General features: G+C 39.6%; 1 protein-coding gene across 4 annotated transcripts in view; it reads left to right on the top strand.

Moving 5' to 3' along the window:
- Positions 1-23,013, top strand: part of ltbp1 (latent transforming growth factor beta binding protein 1) — a 345,179-nt gene extending 322,166 nt beyond the window's left edge. For 3 of the 4 annotated variants that reach the window (XM_061964602.2, XM_061964595.2, XM_061964590.2), the window contains 4 exons: positions 2,582-2,758; positions 6,923-7,084; positions 13,293-13,442; positions 19,334-23,013. In XM_061964602.2, the coding sequence (XP_061820586.2) occupies positions 2,582-2,758; positions 6,923-7,084; positions 13,293-13,442; positions 19,334-19,518 (674 nt within the window). In that variant the 3' untranslated portion in view covers positions 19,519-23,013. Of the gene's footprint in view, positions 1-2,581; positions 2,759-6,922; positions 7,085-13,292; positions 13,443-18,718; positions 18,853-19,333 lie in introns of those variants that run through there. The other variant, XM_061964608.2, reaches the window with a different exon arrangement.
- The last annotated feature ends 39 nt before the right edge of the window (positions 23,014-23,052 follow it).

Below are 23,052 nucleotides of genomic sequence, written 5' to 3'. Positions count from 1 at the left end.
GGGAAGCAGAATGCACGTGCACCGTAACAAACATATTTTCATATCAGCACACTGGAGACACATGAGATGGCACGAAATTATGTCCTTAAATTTGCAGATTTTTCTCAATGAATACCACAAGAACAATGGTATGTACATAGCAATTTAAATAGTGCAAATAGAAAGTAAAAACAATGGGCCCCATTCAGCAACCGTTCTTAAGAACACATTTTGTTGTTAGGCCCACTTTCAAAGTTTTTAAGGAGATTTTTGTATTCACCAATGTTTTCTTAGCTGGGATTTGTTCGTAGGTAAAAACAAAATCTACAAGCGTTTCCAGAGCACTCTTAGGGTGGCCTATTTGTTAAAGGGGAACATTATCACCAGACCTATGTAAGCGTCAATATATACCTTGATGTTGCAGAAAAAAGACCATATATTTTTTTAACCGATTTCCGAACTCTAAATGGGTGAATTTTGGCGAATTAAACACCTTTCTAATATTCGCTCTCGGAGCTATGACGTCACGTTGTGACGTCACATCGGGAAGCAATCCGCCATTTTCTCAAACACCGAGTCAAATCAGCTCTGTTATTTTCCGTTTTTTCGACTGTTTTCCGTACCTTGGAGACATCATGCCTCGTCGGTGTGTTGTCGGAGGGTGTAACAACACGAACAGTGACGGATTCAAGTTGCACCAGTGGCCCAAAGATGCGAAAGTGGAAAGAAATTGGATGTTTGTTCCGCACACTTTACCGACGAAAGCTATGCTACGACAGAGATGGCAAGAATGTGTGGATATCCTGCGACACTCAAAGCAGATGCATTTCCAACGATAAAGTCAAAGAAGTCTGCCGCCAGACCCCCATTAAATCTGCCGGAGTGTGATGTGCAATTCAGGGACAAAGGATAAGCACGGTAGCACGGCAAGCAATGGCGGCAGTTTGTTCCCGCAGACGAGCGAGCTAAACCCCCTGGATGTCTTGGCTCACACCGTCAAGAGAAGAATATCGACCCTAGCTTCCCTGGCCTGCTGACATGAGGGTGTGTCTACAGAATATATTAATTGATGAAAATTGGGCTGTCTGCACTCTCAAAGTGCATGTTGTTGCCAAATGTATTTCATATGCTGTAAACCTAGTTCATAGTTGTTAGTTTCCTTTAATGCCAAACAAACACATACCAATCGTTGGTTGGAAGGCGATCGCCGAATTCGTCCTCGCTTTCTCCCGTGTCGCTGGCTGTCGTGTCGTTTTCGTCGGTTTCGCTTGCATACGGTTCAAACCGATATGGCTCAATAGCTTCAGTTTCTTCTTCAATTTCGTTTTCGCTACCTGCCTCCACACTACAACCATCCGATTCAATACATTTGTAATCTGTTGAATCGCTTAAGCCGCTGAAATCCGAGTCTGAATCCGAGCTAATGTCGCTATAGCTTGCTGTTCTTTCCGCCATGTTTGTTTGTGTTGGCTTCACTATGTGACGTCACAGAAAAATGGACGGGTGTTCATAATGAGGGTTAAAATCAGGCACTTTGAAGCTTTTTTTAGGGATATTGAGTAATGGGTAAAATTTTGAAAAAAACTTTGAAAAATATAATAAGCCACTGGGAACTGATTTTTAATGGTTTTAACCATTCTGAAATTGTGATGTTCCGCTTTAAGTGTGACAAGTTCCCTTACTTTTATTGTCTAATGTTAAACTAATATCATAGATAGATAGATGGATAGATAGATAGTTAGATAGATAGATAGATAGATAGATAGATAGATAGATAGATAGAGAGATATAAATAGATAGATATAGATAAAACAGACATATAGCAAAATGAGCAATATATAGACATTTCACACAGACACGCACATATTTATTTTTAACGTCCTCAACTGTGCGGACCTCGCCGCTTGACACCATGTTTACAGCATCGGTTATAGTGCCCAAGATCTTAGCTTTATATGTGCTCTTAAACCCCGAGTTTGCACTGCTGAGGATCACTACTTTGTTTTTCTCCACTTCCTGCAGTAGAACTTCCATTTCTGAACTCCACCAGTTTTTCTTCCGCTTCGGGGCTACCTCAGCAGTCCCCCCTTTCTTAAACTTACGTTGTGACATTATGTATTTCCCGCGCGGGATAATACGAATTTATCTTCTCTAATCTATTTGTGTTTTCTCCGTGTGTTTGATGTTTGGCTTTTCGGCCAAAATTGTGCCCTTATATGGGGAATTAAGGGCGTTTACCTATGCAAATTACGGAATTAAGGGTGTTTACATATGCATATTGGTGACATAAGGGCGTGTTTATATGCAAATTACGATAGACACGCACGCGCTAACCTTTTGGCATTCAGAAACTTAAGAACAGCACGTGGGAACAATTTGGCCGCTTAAGAACACATCATGAATTTGAATGGACTCCTCTTAGGAAATCACTTAGGAAGAAAGATAAGAGGAAAAGTTAAGAACCTATTGCCGAATGGGGCCCAATGATGGCAAAACCAAAACAAATGAAAGGCCAGTTCAGCTCAGCCTTTATCGTGAGCGGTATCCGTAGAAGCTGATCAATTGAGAAAGTGTGTGTATTAATCCTTCATGTGTTTGTCAGAGCAACATGAAGGAGAACAAATCGACTTCCAAGGTATCTGCTGGCAGAAGGTGACAGAATCCATGACGTGCACGCAGCCGCTGGGTGCCGACAGGAAGACGACGTTCACCGAGTGCTGCTGTCTCTTTGGAGAGGCGTGGGGCATGGATTGTGCCTTATGTCCCACCAAAAACACTGGTATGTGTAAACACACACACACCTGCTGTGAATGGGCCAGAAACAAGGTTTTTTATGATGGCAATGAGAGACAAGCGGTAGAAAATGGATGGATGGATGGAGTGGAAAGTCCAAACCAAAGCTGGTTCCATCAACACATAACAGGGTGAGAAAAACTAAAGTACAAAAGAAGAGGACTAACTACTTAGCATGGAAGTAGTGGCAGACAGGAAGTTAAAATACAAACCCCGTTTCCATGTGAGTTGTTAGATGTAAATACAAACGGAATACAATGATTTGCAAATCATTTTCAACTGATATTCAGTTGAATATGCTACAAAGACAACATATTTAATGTTCAAACTGATAAACATTTTAATTTTTTTTTTTGCAAATAATCATTAACTTTAGAATTTGATGCCAGCAACACGTGACAAAGAAGTTGGAAAAGGTGGCAATAAATACTGATAAAGTTGAGGAATGCTCATCAAACACTTATTTGGAACATCCCACAAGTGTGCAGGCTAATTGGGAACAGGTGGGTGCCATGATTGGGTATAAAAACAGCTTCCCAAAAAATGCTCAGTCTTTCACAAGAAAGGATGGGGCGAGGTACACACCTTTGTCCATAACTGCGTGAGCAAATAGTCAAACAGTTTAAAAACAACGTTTCTCAAAGTGCAATTGCAAGAAATTTAGGGATTTCAACATCTACGGTCCATAATATCATCAAAAGGTTCAGAAAATCTGGAGAAATCACTCCACGAAAGCGGCATGGCCGGAAACCAACATCAGACGGCACTGTATCAAAAACCGACATCAATCTCTTTAGGATATCACCACATGGGCTCAGGAACACTTCAGAAAACCACTGTCACTAAATACAGTTGGTCGCTACATCTGTAAGTGCAAGTTAAAGCTCTACTATGCAAAGCGAAAGCCATTTATCAACAACATCCAGAAACGCCGCCGGCTTCTCTGGGCCCGAGATCATCTAAGATGGACTCATGCAAAGTGGAAAAGTGTTCTGTGGTCTGACGAGTCCACATTTCAGATTGATTTTGGAAATATTCGACATCGTGTCATCCGGACCAAAGGGGAAGCGAACCATCCAGACTGTTATCGACGCAAGGTTCAAAAGCCAGCATCTGTGATGGTATGGGGGTGCATTAGTGCCCAAGGCATGGGTAACTTACACATATGTGAAGGCACCATTAATGCTGAAAGGTACATACAGGTTTTGGACCAACATATGCTGCCATCTAAGCGCCGTCTTTTTCATGGACGCTCCTGCTTATTTCAGCAAGACAATGCCAAGCCACATTCAGCACGTGTTACAACAGCGTGGCTTCGTAAAAAAAGAGTGCGGGTACTTTCCTGTGCCGCCTGCAGTCCAGACTTGTCTCCCATCGAAAATGTGTGGCGCATTATGAAGCGTAAAATACGACAGCGGAGACCCCGGACTGTTGAACGACTGAAGCTCTACATAAAACAAGAATGGGAAAGAATTCCACTTTCAAAGCTTCAACAATTAGTTTCATCAGTTCCCAATCGTTTATTTAGTGTTGTTAAAAGAAAAGGTGATGTAACACAGTGGTGAACATGCCCTTTCCCAACTACTTTGGCATGTGTTGCAGCCATGAAATTCTAAGTTAATTATTATTTGCAAAAAAAAAATTAAGTTTATGAGTTTGAACATCAAATATCTTGTCTTTGTAGTGCATTCAATTGAATATGGGTTGAAAAGGATTTGCAAATCATTGTATTCCGTTTATATTTACATCTAACACAATTTCCCAACTCATATGGAAACGGGGTTTGTAATCTGGCGTCTTGCTGGCGTGGCTACAGGTCCTAAGAATGATGGTGGTAACCAATGGCGTCCACTTGCATGGCTGCTCCACCTCAGTCACTAGACCAAGCTTAACAGAAAACATGACACATCTCTTCAAGATGTGCATAAACTCCCTTATGTTTGATGACTAGAAGGAGTTGGTTGAAGATGTCGGACATTGTTCTACTTCTACTACGGATTAGTGATGTAAATCTCCTTGTGATGGATGATTGGATTCGCATCTTTATACATGGGTTACGATGCTATTCAAAAACCATTTATTTACAGAACAGATTACTTGATGCGATTTGATTCAGTTGTATGAACGATTCAATACAATTTGATCAGTGTATGAACGATTTGATTTTTTGGTTAACATTTGTTGATAGACACATTCTTTTTCACACCACAAAAGAACATAAGCATCTTTGTGTGCGTTCACTCTTAGAGGATAAATAATTAGGACCTTGGCAACAAGCACTCAGATTAGCTCTGTCCAAGCTAAATTTGTGAGCATTAACTGATGAAAACTACTCGGATGAGAGGCCAAACGTCTTCGACCAGTTGAATGAGAAAAATAATAACCTGATGGATGAGAACACTCATAAGCACATTCATTTTCAAATATTAAAAAAAGCATATATTCTATAAAAGTGAAATGCTTCCAGTATTTTAACATTTTTAAAGCGCAAAATATATCCCCAATTTTGTTTTATAAGGTATCAATCATTCAATCGATCAAAGTTTACTTATGTAGTCCTTAATCACAAATGTCTCAAAGGGCTGTACAAGCCACAACAAAATCCTCTACTCAGATCCCACATCAAGGCAAGGAAAAACTCAACCCAATGGGAACAACGAGAAACCTTGGAAGGGACCGCAGATGTGGGGATCCCCCCACTGGGTGACATGTGCAATGGTTGCCGAGTGGATACGTTTAATAATGTGTGAAGTAAAAAGGCAAACACATGTCAAATATATTTCTTTCCACTAGTCAAGTCAAGTCAGTGTTGTCACAGACGCCTACTGGTTCGAGCCGATGGCTTTACTGGGTGGTGGGACTTCCGGGACAAGTATGGGAAGTGACGTGTGTTGTGGAGTTGAAAGGGGAAAGTAAAGTTGCCGGAAAAGAGAGCGAGACACGGAGATTGAGCCCTTTGTACGTGAATGTTGCATTTTGTGAAATAAAGAAATACAAACTCGGAATCTGTCTGAGCCGCCATTCGTTGGGATGTTACAATATTGACGGACGGCACAACACGGAGACGGTCTGTGGTGTTGACGTTACGTATTTTGCGGGTAATTTTTTGACAGGCAGCCATGACTCTCACGTTGTTTTAAAGATAAACTGTCAACTGATTGCTCGTCTCGCGCGACACCCGTACACGTATCTACATTTATTCTTGTCTGTAGTTACATAAGAAACGCCGTCGGCGTCGCTGGGCCTGAGCTCATCTAAGATGGACTGATACAAAGTGGAAAAGTGTTCTGTGGTCTGACGAGTCCACATTTCAAATTGTTTTTGGAAACTGTGGACGTCCTGTCCTCCGGACCAAAGAGGAAAAGAACCATCCGGATTGTTATAGGCGCAAAGTGTAAAAGGCAGCATCTGTGATGGTATGGGGGTGTATTAGTGCCCAAGACATGGGTAACTTACACATCTGTGAAGGCACCATTAATGCTGAAAGGTACATACAGGTTTTGGAGCAACATATGTTGCCATCCAAGCAACGTTACCATGGACGCCCCTGCTTATTTCAGCAAGACAATGCCAAGCCACGTGTTACATCAACGTGGCTTCATAGTAAAAGAGTGCGGGTACTAGACTGGCCTGCCTGTAGTCCAGACCTGTCTCCCATTGAAAATGTGTGGCGCATTATGAAGCCTAAAATACCACAACGGAGACCCCCGGACTGTTGAGCAACTTAAGCTGTACATCAAGCAAGAATGGGAAAGAATTCCACCTGAGAAGCTTAAAAAATGTGTCTCCTCAGTTCCCAAACGTTTACTGAGTGTTGTTAAAAGGAAAGGTGATGTGACACAGTCGTGAACATGCCCTTTCCCAACTACTTTGGCACGTGTTGTAGGCATGAAATTCTAAGTTAATTATTATTTGCAAAAAAAAAAAAAGTTTATGAGTTTGAACATCAAATATTTTGTCTTTGTAGTGCATTCAATTGAATATGGGTTGAAAAGGATTTGCAAATCATTGTATTCCGTTTATTTTTACATCTAACACAATTTCCCAACTCATATGGAAACGGTGTTTGTATGAAAAGTATGCATCTCTAATGTCTCCAAAAGTAGATGACAGAAACAATATCTTATACTGTATCTGCTTGCTCTTCTAGGTGATTATGCTTCCATGTGTAACCTTCCTATGAGTGCTGGACGCCATCCTTACGGCCGGGATGCTCTTGTTGCTGGTCCCGTTCATGAATATGAAGTGAGCCCGGACTACTCGCCATCACCTGATCAGCAGTCTGCCTTGTCATTTTATGACAATGAGGAGTGTAAGTACTCTATCTGTCTTATTGTGCCAAACTAGAAAAAAGGCAATGAAGATACTTATTTTTTGTGTCTTGATCTGATACTGCCACCTAGCATCTTTAATGTACTAAATGCACCAAAGTGGCCTCTATAATGTAGTTGTTATTGTATGCACTCTTACTGGGGAAAGTTGAGACAACCTGGTTCAGCTCTTCAGTTGACGATGATGCGTGTGGACCAACTCATCAAGTCCTGGTCTGTCCTGTTGTTTTTCATAAAATGTGCTCGCTTAATGGAAATCTGCATTTTTGGGGTAATTTTGCCCATCATTCACAAACCTTTTTTTAGATATGAACACAAATGTCTCACTTTTCTGTGTGTTCTTAATTGTGAAAAATGTCTAGCAGAAGTGGCAAACAATGCACCTAATGGGATCTACTGTTTTATTTATAAAACCCTCTAAAAAACATCGAAAACTGCCAACAACGCTCCATTTACATGTCATAACCTGCATATTAACCAAACTATAGCAACATTGTTATTGTGGGAGCTAATACTGAGGAGCTACTATTGAGAGAAGAAAGGTTACAATCACTGTTAACTGTTTTTTAGCTGAGATGGTGAAAGCAGTAAATAAAGTGTGTGTGTGTGTGTGCGTGTGCGTGTGCGTGTGCGTGTATGTGTGTGTGTGTATATACACACACATGTATATGTATATATATATATACACATGTGTATATGTATGTATACACATATGTATATGTATATATATATATATATATATATACATACATATATATATATATGTATATACATATACACATATGTATATGTATGTATATATATATATATAAATAAATATATATATATATATATACACATATATATTTATATATATATATGTATATACATATACACATATGTATATATATATATATATGTGTATATAAAAATAGGTATTTAACGATGGCTAGAGCGAAAAACAATTTGTCAACAAAGTTAACACTGCCTGGTATTATTGTATTTGTGGTTGCCATATTGCAGGGCAACCACATATTGCATATTGCATATTTCAACTACACAATAAAGAGAGCCGCAGTTTGACGAGTCCAAGGGCTCAGGGGCCAGACATCAAAGTTTGGATGTTTCGTCAGCAAGTGCTTCCACAAGTTATATTATCTTAAGACTGCGGTTAATTAATTGCAAAGTAAACACATTGGCTTTCACACTGCAGTGTCAATAAATTCATTTTTCTGCCCTCGCTACTCATTTCAGCATGTGCAGCTAGACAGATAGTTAACAGCATGAAGAAACAGACGCTCCAGAAGTTTTGAGGATTGATGTTTCTTTTGAATTATTTTCCTTCATCAGTTTTATTTTTCTACACTTCTCCATTCATTTAGGTTTGTAAGACTGAAAATATAAACATTTCAAAAGTATAAAGTCCATTGTGTATTTCACATCATTTCCATTGTGTATTTTAGATAAAGGTAAAAGAAGGTTTGGTGTTAATGCATTCACACAATAAATTACCGATGTTTATGCATATAGAAATTAAACAACATCCTCAGCAAACATGAATGTGACTCAACACAATTAAAGGTGTAGCGTTAACACCCTCTACTGATCAAATTTAGCGCTACATGTATTAAACGAGCTTTGTTCGCCAGAGAGTTACTCAGACAGAAAACACGGCCACGAATACTAAAGACATTACTGTCAGCAATTTCAATACAAAACAAACTAAATATCTTTATGCACAATATTTACTTACAGATCTGACATAGTTTTGTGTTACATTCATCCATACATACATACATACATTCATACTTTGTTGTCCAGTCGCTGTTAAGTCAGATTTTCAAAATGTATTTTCATTTTTGTCAAGATTGATAGTGCCATTTTTTGAGTAGTCTTTTTCTACTCACCCCACTGCTGATTCATTGTGACACATTAATAATAATAATAATAATATTTATATAGTGATTTTCTATACACTAGACCAGGGGTGTCAAACTCAAATACAGAGTGGGCCAAAATGTAAAACTTAACAAAGCCGCGGGCCAAGGTTGAACAAATTAACCTTTTAATTGGGACCCAAACAAGTTTTGCATTGAATATTGAACAAGCAAGGCTTATATAACTTTATAGTGAAATGCAAAATCGAGTTTCAAATAATAATAATTAAAAAATATCAATGGCATATCAAATAAAATAAAATAAAAATTGAATGCCTCTTTTCTATTTGCAGCCTTCTGAGGTAAGTATCAAAATAACCTTTTTTCACAGACTAATAATAAATTTGAAAATAAAATAACAATGATGAATGAATCAAACATTCAAGCCTTGAAGTAGCAAGAGAAAGTGCATGAATAAAACGTTAATTATTGCTCAGTTTGCTACACTGATTTGCTTTAACACTGAATATGGAACAAGCAACGCTTATATAACTTAATAGTGCAAAATAAACTTTCAAAAAACCAACAAAAAAACATCAATGGTATATTAAATACAATTTTAATAAAAAATTGAATGCCTCTTTTCTATTTGGAGCCTTCTGAGGTAAATATCAACATTAACTTGGTGGGCGGGGGCGGGGTTTGGTGGTAGCGGGGGTTTATATTGTCGCGTCCCGGAAGAGTTAGTGCTGCAAAGGGTTCTGGGTATTTGTTCTGTAGTGTTTATGTTGTGTTTAGGTGCGGATGTTCTCCCGAAATGTGTTTGTCATTCTTGTTTGGTGTGGGTTCACAGTGTGGCGCATATTTGTAACAGTGTTAAAGTTGTTTATACGGCCACCCTCAGTGTGACCTGTATGGCTGTTGACCAAGTATGATTGCATTCACTTGTGTGTGTGTAAAAGCCGCATATATTATGTGACTGGGCTGGCACGCTGTTTGTATGGAGGGAAAGCGGACGTGACGACAGGTTGTAGAGGATGTTGAAGACAGTGCCTTAAGGCACGCCCCCAATAATGTTGTCCGGGTGGAAATCGGGGGAAATTTGGGAGAATGATTGCCCCGGGAGATTTTTAGGAGGGGCACTAAAATTTGGGAGTCTCCCGGGAAAATCGGGAGGGATGGCAAGTATGAGTCTTAACGGTGAATGCGGCGTAACAGCGGCCCCGTATTATACCGGCGGGCCAGCTCTAATGTTAATTTGATATTGCCTCAAGGGCCAAATGATATTATACGGCGGGCCAAATTTGGCCCGCGGGCCAGAGTTTGACACCCATGCACTAGACACTCAAAGCGCGCACATAGGAGGGTGAACCCATCATTCATTTATTCCACTATCACATTAGCATCTCTGTTGCCCCCTGTGGGTGGCGGGAATATTGCGGGCAGATTGTGTACCACTGGCTGGCAGTTGAATAGGCCTGCCATATTGCTTATGTATTTGTTTTTTTTTTTAAGGTACAGTCATGTGGTATATTAATCTGAAAGGGAAGGAAATGTAGTGTATGGACTGGTTACCCAAGCTGGTCGTTTGTGAAAAGTGCGTCCAGTTCCAGAAGAAACAAGAACAGAGTGGATGGGGAGGAGAAAGGTGACAGAAATATTGTCAATCCATATGTATTGGGTCTATCTGAGAAATTCAGAAGAATGTTTAACCAACACAACATCCTAGTACACTTCAAACTAGGCAACACCCTGAGACATCCTAAAGACCGGACATTGCACACCCACAAAAACAATCTGGTGTATGCTATCCAGTGTAATGATAAATGCGCTGATTCATATATTGGGAAACCAGCCAACAACCACTAAGCCGACACATGGCACAGCATAGACGGCAAACTCTTCAGGCCAAGATTCAGCTGTCTACTTGCATCTCAGAGAGAAACAGCACTCATTTAAGAACAAAAATATACAGATTCTGGACATGGAGGATGGATGGTACGAAAGAGGAGTGAGGGAAGCCAACTATGTCAAGGTTGAAAAACCATCCCTGAACAGAGGAGGTGGTTTTTTGACACCACCTATCTTTCACATACGACACGGGACAATTCTTAAAATACTGCAATTTAGCCTTCAACAAATAACAGGAGTTAGAAAACTTTATTCATTACTCAGTTTTACGTAAATTATTATACATAAACTGTGTTTACCAATAATTTAGCATAAAAACATTTTTTTTTTTCAATCATTCGAGTACATTCGGGTAGTCTTGTGTAATGCAGTATTTTGCATACGGTTCAAACCGATATGGCTCAATAGCTTCAGTTTCTTCTTCAATTTCGTTTTCGCTACCTGCCTCCACACTACAACCATCCGTTTCAATACATGCGTAATCTGTTGAATCGCTTAAGCCGCTGAAATCCGAGTCTGAATCCGAGCTAATGTCGCTATACCTTGCTGTTCTATCCGCCTTGTTTGTTTGTATTGGTATCACTGTGTGACGTCACAGGAAAATGGACGGGTGTATATAACGATGGTTAAAATCAGGCACTTTGAAGCTTTTTTTAGGGATAGCGTGATGGGTAACATTTTGAAAAAAACTTTGAAAAATAAAATAAGCCACTGGGAACTGATTTTTAATGGTTTTAACCCTTCTGAAATTGTGATAATGTTCCCCTTTAACAGTTGTTTTTCTCACTACGATAGGGCGAAGCCATCCTTGCCCAGGTATTGGAGTATAAATATTTGGGGTTTTGGTACCAGCCGCTAGACTAGATCAATCTATGTCGAAAACTAGATCAGACCAATCTAAATCCGAGCATTAACTGATGAAGCCTACTTGGATGAGAGGCAAAATATAATCTAAGACAAACCAAACAGTCCAGTTGTGATCGATTGAATGCTCTCAGATGACAATGACCTGAATGAATGACAATATCCATAGACACATAGTGTATGGACCTATTTTTCCTTGCGGAGTAATCCCACCTAAATGATGTCATCATGGTAACCCTGTGTACCTTGCGGGCTGTAATGCGTGATCCATTGCTCGCTGCCACATTGCTGAAACTGATGAAATGCCAAAAACAATCAAGAGGGACAAGCAGTAAAAAATGGAAGTCTGTTGTTTTTAAACCAGGGGTGTCAAACTCATTTTTATCTCAGGGGCCGCATGGAGGAAAATCTGTGCATACACGGGCCGGACTATTAAAATCATGGCATTAAAACTAAAAACTAAAGACAACTTAAGATTGTTTTCTTTGTCTTACTTTGGCCAAAAGTAGAACAAACACATTTTGAAAATATTACAATAAAAATATAGAAAAAAAATACTTGCAGCGGTAAAGTTTAGATCCATGAAGGAAAGAAGAAAGTTAATTAATGTTTATAACTGAATACATTTACATATGCATAAAAATGTTTTCTTTTGTGTATTTTTTAATGAATTAAGTAATGTCTATGACAGCCTTTTTCCAAAAGACAATATAGAATGTGAGATATAACAGGATAATGCATACATTTATCATTTGTTTTCAAGACGGTTACAAAAAAGTGGGACCCCAAAAATTTACTGTGCGACCCCATTTTTATGATTTGATGGGGTCCTCAGGATCCCATTTTGAAAATTCCTAGCGCCAACACTGATGGAGTATTGGTGCGTGCAAAACAGCAGCAGGCGGCTGTGGCCTGCGGGCCGGTTCTAATACTAATCAAATATCATCCCGGGGGCCATAGATTATTCATTCGCGGGACGTGACTTTGACACCCCTGATTTAAACAGTCCTTTTTGAATACTTATGGTAAGGATTTTCCTGTCTGGCTCCTCCACTTCCATTTGCAGATAAGCTTGTGCTAAATCAAATTTTTAAAACTTCTCCCCTCTTGCCAGTGATAGAAAATTGTCATGCACAGTACGCAGCACAGGGTTAATGATCACTTTATAGGTTGCTGCCAATAAACAGCTTCAGTCTTTCCTTTTTTCATTACTGAGACAATTGTGTGTGGCCCATTCACTCCATTCAACTTTTGACAGGATCCCAGATATTACTAAGTTCTGAAGTTCTGCTTTCACTTTAAGACGCAGTGCATATGGCTCTGCATATGTAAGTGTGAATGTTGTCTGTCTATTTGTGTTGGCCCTGTGATGAGGTGGTGACTTGTCCAGGGTGTACCCTGCCTTCCGCCCGATTGTAGCTGAGATAGGCTCCAGCACCCCCCGCGACCCCGAAAGGGATAAGCGGTTGAAAATGGATGGATGGATCTGTAAAACTACATAAAAGATTGATTAGTCGAGAAAAGTATTGAACTTCAGTGTCATTTGTTCACGCCACAGATCCATACAAGCCATTTGAAGGTTTGAGAGCAGAGGAGTGTGGGATACTGAACGGCTGTGAGAACGGTCGCTGTGTTCGAGTCCAGGAGGGTTACACCTGTGACTGCTTTGATGGCTACACACTGGACCTGTCCCATATGGCCTGCATCGGTAAGAAACTGTCTAACATGTTGTCACATTACAGTGGAACCTGTTGAAGTCAGTCCTGCTTGTGTTGACAACCTGTTTATGTTGTTTTTTATTACTAATACTAGGGGAGTCCATCTTGGATATGATATTGAATATCAATCCAATATGATCAACTAAAAACAAGTACGGGATTATATATATGCTTGCATGTAAAATGTATGATATAATCCCCAAAACAAGCAGTCCTGTGCGTGATTACTGTTCCAAAGCTGGACAGCCAGTCAACATCTAAATGTCCTCCATTAAACACACAAGGTTGGTCTTTTCTTGTATTTTAGTCAATCCATTTACAAAAAGGTAAACATGGTAGGCTACAGGCTACTAGGAGCTAGCAGCTACACAACAGTTAAGCACACAATAAGTTAAAGTTAAAGTACCAATGATTGTCACACACACACTAGGTGTGGCGAAATTATTCCCTACATTTGACCCATCACCCTTGATCACCCCCTGGGAGGTGAGGGGAGCAGTGAGCAGCAGCGGTGGCCACGCCCGGAATCATTTTTGGTGATTTAACCCCCAATTCCAACCCTTGATGCTGAGTGCCAAGCAGGGAGGTAATGGGTCCCATTTTTATAGTCTTTGGTATGACTCGGCCGGGGTTTGAACTCACATTGCACATAAGCTAGACAAAATTAGGTGTCCTTAATTGAACAATATTGCAATCTAAAAGAGAACATTTGTTAATATAAACAAGTATCAAATAATTATAGTTGCATATTACTTACACATGCAAAGTCTCCAATAATAATAATAATAACTGGGATTTATATAGCGCTTTTCTAAGTACCCAAAGTCGCTTTACATGTAGAACCCATCATTCACACCTGGTGGTGGTAAGCTACTTTCATAGCCACAGCTGCCCTGGGGTAGGCTGACGGAAGCGTGGCTGCAATTTGCGCCAACGGCCCCTCCGACCACCACCTATCATTCATCATTCAATTCACCGGTGTGAGTGGCACCGGGGGCAAAGGGTGAAGAGTCCCGCCCAAGGACACAACGGCAGCGATTTTTGGATGGTAAGAGGCGGGGAGCGAACCTGCAAACCTCAGGTTTCTGGCACGGTTGCTCTACCCACTACGCCATGCCGCCCAGATCCAAGGGTATCAGAAAGTGACCTTCAACAAGCGTGTTCATCTTACTGTGTCCTGAGCTTAACTTCATGAATTATTGTGCCCACAAGGTGTCATACAAAACAATTCCCACTCCACTTCAACTTGCAGACAGCATAAGTTAATGATTATTTACAAAAAAAAAAAGTTTCTCAGTTCGAACATTAAATATCTTGTCTTTGCAGTCTTTTCAGTTGAATAGAAGTCGAAAAGGATTTGCAAATCATTGTATTCTCTTTTTATTTAACGTGCCAACTTCACTGGTTTTGGGTTTGGTATGATCTTAAAGGCCTACTGAAATGTGATTTTCTTATTTAAACGGGGATAGCAGGTCTATTCTATGTGTCATACTTGATCATTTCGCGATATTGCCATATTTTTGCTGAAAGGATTTAGTAGAGAACATCGACGATAAAGTTCTCAACTTTTGGTCGCTGATAAAAAAGCCTTGCCTGTACCGGAAGTAGCAGACGAGTAGCGTGACGTCACAGGTTGTGGAGCTCCTCACATCCGCACATTGTTTACAATCATGGCCACCAGCAGCGAGAGCGATTCGGACTGAGAAAGCGACGATTTCCCCATTAATTTGAGCGAGGATGAAAGATTCGTGGATGAGGAAAGTGAGAGTGAAGGACTAGAGGGCAGTGGGAGCGATTCAGATAGGGAAGATGCTGTGAGAGGCGGGTGGGACCTGATATTCAGCTGGGAATTACTAAAACAGTAAATAAACACTAGACATATATATACTCTATTAGCCACAACACAACCAGACTTATATTTAATATGCCACAAATTAATCCCGCATAACAAACACCTCCCCCCTCCCGTCCATATAACCCGCCAATACAACTCAAACACCTGCACAACACACTCAATCCCACAGCCCAAAGTACCGTTCACCTCCCCAAAGTTCATACAGCACATATATTTCCCCAAAGTTACATACGTGACATGCACATAGTGGCACGCACGTACGGTCAAGCGATCAAATGTTTGGAAGCCGCAGCTGCATGCGTACTCACGGTACCGCGTCTGCGTATCCAACTCAAAGTCCTCCTGGTAAGAGTCTCACCGGCCGTGTTTGTGTTGCTGAAGTCGGCCGCAATACACCGCTTCCCACCTACAGCTTTCTTCTTTGCTGTCTCCATTGTTCATTGAACAAATTGCAAAAGATTCACCAACACAGATGTCCAGAATACTGTGGAATTTTGCGATGAAAACAGACGACTTAATAGCTGGCCACCATGCTGTCCCAAAATGTCCTCTACAATCCGCGACGTCACGCGCTGACGTCATCATACCGAGACGTTTTCAGCAGGGTATTGCGCGCAAAATTTAAAATTGCACTTTAGTAAACTAACCCGGTCGTATAGGCATGTGTTGCAATGTTACGATTTCATCTTTGATGTATAAACTCTCAGACTGCGTGGTCTGTAGTAGTGGGTTTCAGTAGGCCTTTAAAAGCTATGAAAATATTTAATGAATTTTGGCAAGTTAGTGCTGCTTTAAATAGGAATATAAATACATTTTTGATTTCGAAATCACTACACTAATTCAGTTGCTTTATTATTACAGCTGTGTGCTGTCTCGGAGTGATCTGTGATTACGTTTACACAGCTGGTCTCACACCTAATGGGTGAGCACAATGATATAATAAAAATGTTATACCAAATTGTACAGGGAAGTTTGCCAAACATGTAAAAATACAGTACAAACTGCAATAAAGCCATATTTTCGAGGGTAATTGCCGAAATGCTGTTATATGCCTGTGCATCGGTTGGGGACATATCTGCGCTGCTGACCCGTCTCCGCTCGAAATGGTCTCCTGCTGGCCCCACTATAGACTGGAGTCTCACTACTATGTTAGATCTACTATGGACTGGACTTTCACAATATTATGTCAGACCCACTTGACGTCCATTGCATCCGGTCTCCCCTAGAAGGGGTGGGGGTCACCCACATATGCGGTCCTCTCCAAGGTTTCTCATAGTCATTCACATCGACGCCCCACTGGGTTGTGAGTTTTTCCTTGCCCTTATGTGGGCTCTGTACCGCGGATGTCGTTGTGGCTTGTGCAGCCCTTTGAGACACTTGTGATTTAGGGCTATATAAATAAACATTGATTGATTGATTGATATGGATGTGCTTGAACAAACACACAAATACACACATTACAGCGCTTTTTTTTGCCTCACAGCAGAGCGTTTATTGTGATGTAAAAACAATCATTTGTATGAAAATAACACTTCAGTTTGCATAGATTAAAGCACTCTATAACAGATTGAACAACACCTAACTTCAACGGCTTCAACTTTAACAACCCCGACCCCACATCAGACCCTGACGACGATGCAATATGAAGTATAAACGATAAAACATTGAATAATAAGAATATGTGAGAGTTCGACTTCTACCTTGTTTACTTCCCTGACGACATCCTTAAAGTTTTGTAGTCAATCAGAAATATCGAGCAGCGAAGACACGCAAACATGGGAAAGTGTGGAGACAGTGTTTGCATATCACCCATCATGCACTTTAATGAATTAATATATTTGTCATTTTTAAATTATAATTAGTGCTTGAACATGTTTTATAATGTCCGCAAAGTTCAATGAGCAGGAAGTGTTATGTGCGATCGTGTGTTGACTTTATTTGTTGGTTATTGGTGATTAACACCATTAAGTGGGGAAAGTTGTTTGGATTGAGTCATATAAATTGATGTTATGACCACTTCTAAATAAAACTCATGATCACTGTCTATTGTTTCTAACATCGCCCACAAGAGGGCAGCAAGATCACTCCCAATTGATTCACAGGGAACTCAATTTAGGCAAAACTTGTGATATCTCCTTACTGAAGACGCCGGTGGGCTGCACTTGGCCCGCGGGCAGTAGTTTGGACACCCCTGCCTTAAAACATGATGTATATAAACATTCACGTACTAGCTTACATGTATTTATATATTTATTTAACATGTATTTACCCAGGCCAAGACAAATAACATATTTTCTTTTACACTGCTGACCTATCAAAGAGGCAGCATTTACATGTTAGAGATGTTGAAGTGTGATGATAATCTCACATTGTCTCTCATTTACCAACAAACATTTGTGCAATAGCTCGCTCTCAACAGTTCACAAATGTTCTTAATGTTGGAACATAAATGAAGGTTTAAGATGGACTAACACATATCAAGCACAAAAACAAACACGGCAAATGTCTGCAACTTGTGGACAACAGTGCAGACAGCGGACGATAAGGAAGTCTCTGGTGGAGTTTCTTTCTGTAATTATAGTTGATTAGTACTATCATTAGTTATGATTCAATAAAACTACACTGTGCTTTCACTGCCATTTAGTGGCTACTTTGAAGGCTTTGTGGTATAAAACAAGTAAAACATCAATACGCTATTTATTTTCCAATTTTTTGGTTTGAAATCCTGAGCTCTTTTAGGTTTATGTTACAAAACCCAAAACCAGTGAAGTTGACAAGTTGTGTAAATCGTAAATAAAAACAGAATACAATGATATTCAACTTATATTCAATTGAATAGACTGCAAAGACAAGATATTTAATTTCCGGACTAAGAAACAACATTTTTTTTCCAAATAATCATTAACTTTGAATTTAATGGCAGCAACACATTGCAAAAAAGTTGGCACAGGGGCCATTTTACCGCTGTGTTACATGGCCTTTCCTTTTAACAACACTCTGTAAGCATTTTGGGAACTGAGGTGAATAATTTTTGAAGCTTTTCATGTGGAATTATTTCCCATTCTTGCTTGATGTACAGTTTAAGTTGTTCAACAGTCCGGGGGTCTCCGTTGTGGTATTTTAGGCTTCATAATGCACCACACATTTTCAATGGGAGACAGGTCTGGACTACAGGCAAGCCAGTCTAGTACCCGCACTCTTTTACTATGAAGCCACGCTGTTGTAACATGTGCAGAATGTGGCTTGGCATAGTCTTGCTGAAATAAGTAGGGGCGTCAATGAAAAAGACATTGCTTGGATGGCAACATATGTTGCTCCAAAACCTGTATGTACCTTTCAGCATTAATGGTGCCTTCACAGATGTGTAAGTTACCCATGTCTTGGGCACTAATACACCCCATACCATTACAGATGCTGGCTTTTGAACTCTGTGCCGAGAACAATCCGGATGGTTCTTCTCCTCTTTGTTCCGGAGGACACGACGTCCACAGTTTCCAAAAACAATTTGAAATTTGGACTCGTCAGACCACAGAACGCTTTTCCACTTTGTATCAGTCCATCTTAGATGAGCTCGGGCCCAGCGAAGCCGGTGGCGTTTCTGGGTGTTGTTGATAAATGGCTTTCGCTTTGCTTAGGAGAGTTTTAACTTGCACTTACAGATGTAGCGACCAACTGTAGTTACTGACAGTGGTTTTCTGAAGTGTTCCTGAGCCCCTGTGGTGATATCCTTTACACACTGATGTCACTTTTTGATGCAGTACCGCCTGAGGGATCAAAGGTCCGTAATATCATCGTTTACGTGCAGTGATTTTATTTATGAAGGAGTAATACAATTAAATGTAATTACTGGAGAGATTAACTAGTAACTATAACTAAACGACTTTACCCAACACTGCCTTTTCCTTGTCTTTGGACAAAGTCACAAGTCAGTTTGGATGCCAATTGTGTCGTCAACCGCTTATGTTGACGTGAGTGTTCCCGTGCAATCACTGAAGCGTTGCTCTTTGCTCCTCTGTCTGTCCCCAGATGTGAACGAGTGTTCGGAACTGAACACGCGCATGTCGCTGTGTAAAAACGCAAAGTGCGTCAACACGCTGGGTTCCTACCAGTGTCAGTGCCTCCCCGGCTTCACCGCCTCGGAAAAAGCCAACTACTGCGTGGCGACTGCAACCGGGATCAAGCAAGACCAAAGGTCGACACGCACACAGTGAATGTGGACGGACTTGAGTGGACAACAAGAGACTCTGAGACCCTAAAACGCCGTCATGGCGGACACGAACTAACAAGGCAAAGTTCCAGCATTATGTACACTTTTACCACTTTTATCTTCTGTTTTATTTAATACTTTTGATGATATTGTGTCTGTTTTTCAGTTCACTCAATTCTACTATATTTACCGGTGAGCGATTATTACAAATGGTAATCATGATTAATTGCATGTTTTGTGCAATTAATCACAATGTAATGATTAATGTAAAAGTAGTACATTTCTCAGTCATTTAAAAACAAAACAAAAGTGCAATAACGTTTGGTTTGCAACAACTAATGTGCTTTTTAACTGCGGTATTCTTTTTACTATTTCAAATACTATGTGTATTTCTAACTTAAAACCTCTTAAGGCCCAAGCTGTTTGTTTACATGCTTTTTTTTTTTTATTATTCCTCTTTGCTATTTGGGCTTATTGGACCCTAATTAGAATAAAAACTAAGAATCATCTTTTGATATGATGTACTTAGTCCATAAGTAATAAACGTGTACTTCATGTTAAGTGACATGCTAATTCTTATTTTTACACTTTTTTTCCCCAAATTTCATTGTATGTTATACTCTTCTGACACCACCAGATGGCAGTATAAGTGTCCACATAAGTGGCCATAAGACCCCAATTCAGTACTGTACACAATTTTGGAAATAAGAGCTAAAAGGTGCTGTCCACGCATGTGGCCAACTCAGCCTTTAGAGGTTTTAAACAAGAATGGAATCAAACAAAATAAATAAGCTTAGAGACGTCCCGATACGATATTGATATCATTCTGATATGCACAAAAAAATGATATCGGCTTGCGTATAAAATGTCCGATACAAGCAGTCCCGCAGCGTGTTTACTATCTAAATGTCCTCCAATAAGCACATAAGGTTGGTCTTTTTCTTGTGTTTTAGTCAAGTTGTTTACAAAAAGTAAACATGGTAGGCTATAGGCTACTGTGAGCTAGCGTCTACAAAACAGCTAAGCACACAATAGCACACAAGTTAGAGGTACTGTATGTAGTAAGTGTCCTTCATTGAACAACATTGCAGTCTAAAGCGTGTCGGCATCATTTACTTAATGTGTCAGGATCTTAACGTCATGAATTGTTATTTGCCACTGGGAGTCTCATAAAAACGATACCCATTATTTTTTTAAATGTTGCCTATCGTTCACAATCATTATGGGAGACAAGAACACTTTTCTTTTTCTTTTTTATGCATTCTAACAAAAGTCACCTAATAATAGAGGTAATAGGATTTACTCTACTGCCTAGAAAGCACTCTAAAAACTTCCATTAACGTTTTATGTACACACTGTAAGTATACATGTAATGCAGTAACAGGCACATTCATAACAACATGTAATATTTACCTATTTTGCACATTTTAAGCATACAGGGAGGCGCATTAATTTCACAGACGCATCACAACGTTTTCTTTTTCCTTGAAAACAAAAATAACAACTACTACTTATAATGACAGACTTCATGAGAAACAACAAAAACTACTTTGGGACAAATAATGAGCCAGAACCTTATATTTTTGAGCCTGAATATACAGAGGATGTTTTAGAAGCTGAGTGATAAGCAGATCCAGCAAGTAGCACTAAAGCCACATGCTAAACAAAAGATACAAACATAATGAAATAATCACTTACTGTACAATGTCTGCTCTCACTGGGATTAATATCTTACCGTTTAAATGAAGAATTATTAATAATCTTCACGCAGGTAAAAAAAAAAAAAGGAAAATCTTTTCATTTCTTTCTCGCCATCTAAGTTGAATTTCTATACAAGTGAGAGGTTATGATTTATAATCTAAAAGGAACTTTTACCAACTCGGAGATGATGCAACAGCTCACTGGCTCAAGATGTCAATATAGCAGCATAAGCTAGTTGTGATCACAGTACAAAGAAAATTTGTTTGTCTGCGTTAGCTCTTATAACATCAATATCGTTAATATTTAAGTTAAGTTAAAGTTAAAGTACCCATGATTGTCACACACACACTAGGTGTGGCGAAATTATTCTCTGCATTTGACCCATCACCCTTGATCACGAGTTCAAACCCCGGCCGAGTCAGACCAAAGACTATAAAAATGGGACCCATTACCTCCCTGCTTGGCACTCAGCTTTAAGGGTTGGAATTGGGGGTTAAATCACCAAAAATGATTCTTGGGCGCGGCCACCGCTGGTGCTAACTGCTCCCAGGTTGCGAGATGTAAATGGAGTATTGTTGGCGTTTTTTTTAGTTTTTTTTAGAGGGCTTTATGGGCGTAATAGTGTACTCCCATTAGCTGCATTGTTAGCCACTTCGTACTTGCCGTATCTAATGACTTAAAATGAATTTAAAAAAGAAGAACGTGTGTTCTTGTCTTACATAAGGATTGTGAATGATGGGCAACATTTAAAAAAAGTGCAGTTCCCTTTTAAAGGCAGCATAAGTCCATTCCAGATGGTTAATAATAAATAGGTGAGTGTTTTTCATATCTCCTGTACCGTGTTCTCTGTTTGACTAATTTCACAGGACATTTTCTATCATTCCACACTACAAAATAATAAAAGTATGTATGAATATTGCTGATATCGTATCGGATCAATATCGGTATTTGCCAATAGTCAATATCGGTATTGTGACAGAAGTGAAAAAAGAATGTAAAAGTTGTATCGGGACACCCCTACTATTTGACATTGCCTGCCAAAGGCAGTGTAAGTAAATACAGTGCCAGTATTGCCAAAATGGATACTAACTTTTTTTGTTTATTGACAGTTTTTAAGCTCATTTAATTATTTTGTGTTATGTTTGAATTTGTTGATCATGATTTTAAACCCAGGCCAAATATTTTCTGAAAACAGAACAAAAATTGTCTCAAAAAACGTAAATTAGAACACACGAGGTCCTCAGGTTACGAACAAGTTTTGTTCATCTGACACTTTATGTCCCCAATTTCAGTGTAGGTGGGAACTTATACGGATATGAATACACAGTACACAGAACACATAAAGTACTGTAATAAAAATATGAAATACATAAATGACATGAAAGAGTAATAAAGAACGATTCCTAATCCATCTTGGCTAAGATGCCATCTTCATGATGGTCTTTATGATGGTCACAACAGTTGAGCTCATTTTCTCTTCTATGGTGATGGCTTTCTTTTTCTTTGGCACACTGCCACCTTATGCTTGGGAGACATATTCAAGTGCCAAAAATGTATAATAATCGATCCTCATTGTAGCTGTGTGTGTGGATCATGATGAATTGAACTCATTTTCAAGCAAATATTGGGCAACAATATTTTTTTAAATAACTCAATGAGAGCGCTTTCGTCAACACGGAAGAAACATTGTAAAAAGAGAACCACCTATATATAAATAGAACAATGTCACTATATCAACAAGTTTTCCCTTTTGTCACATACGATTGTTTGAACCAAATAAAGTACATCATCCACTTTGTATCCTGGTTGTCTTCATTTGGGTCACTCGCTGAGTCTG

The sequence above is a fragment of the Nerophis lumbriciformis genome, linkage group LG02 (assembly GCF_033978685.3).
Source record: "Nerophis lumbriciformis linkage group LG02, RoL_Nlum_v2.1, whole genome shotgun sequence".
Classification (NCBI taxonomy): Eukaryota; Metazoa; Chordata; class Actinopteri; order Syngnathiformes; family Syngnathidae; genus Nerophis; species Nerophis lumbriciformis.
This window is presented reverse-complemented; position numbering and strand designations above follow the sequence as displayed.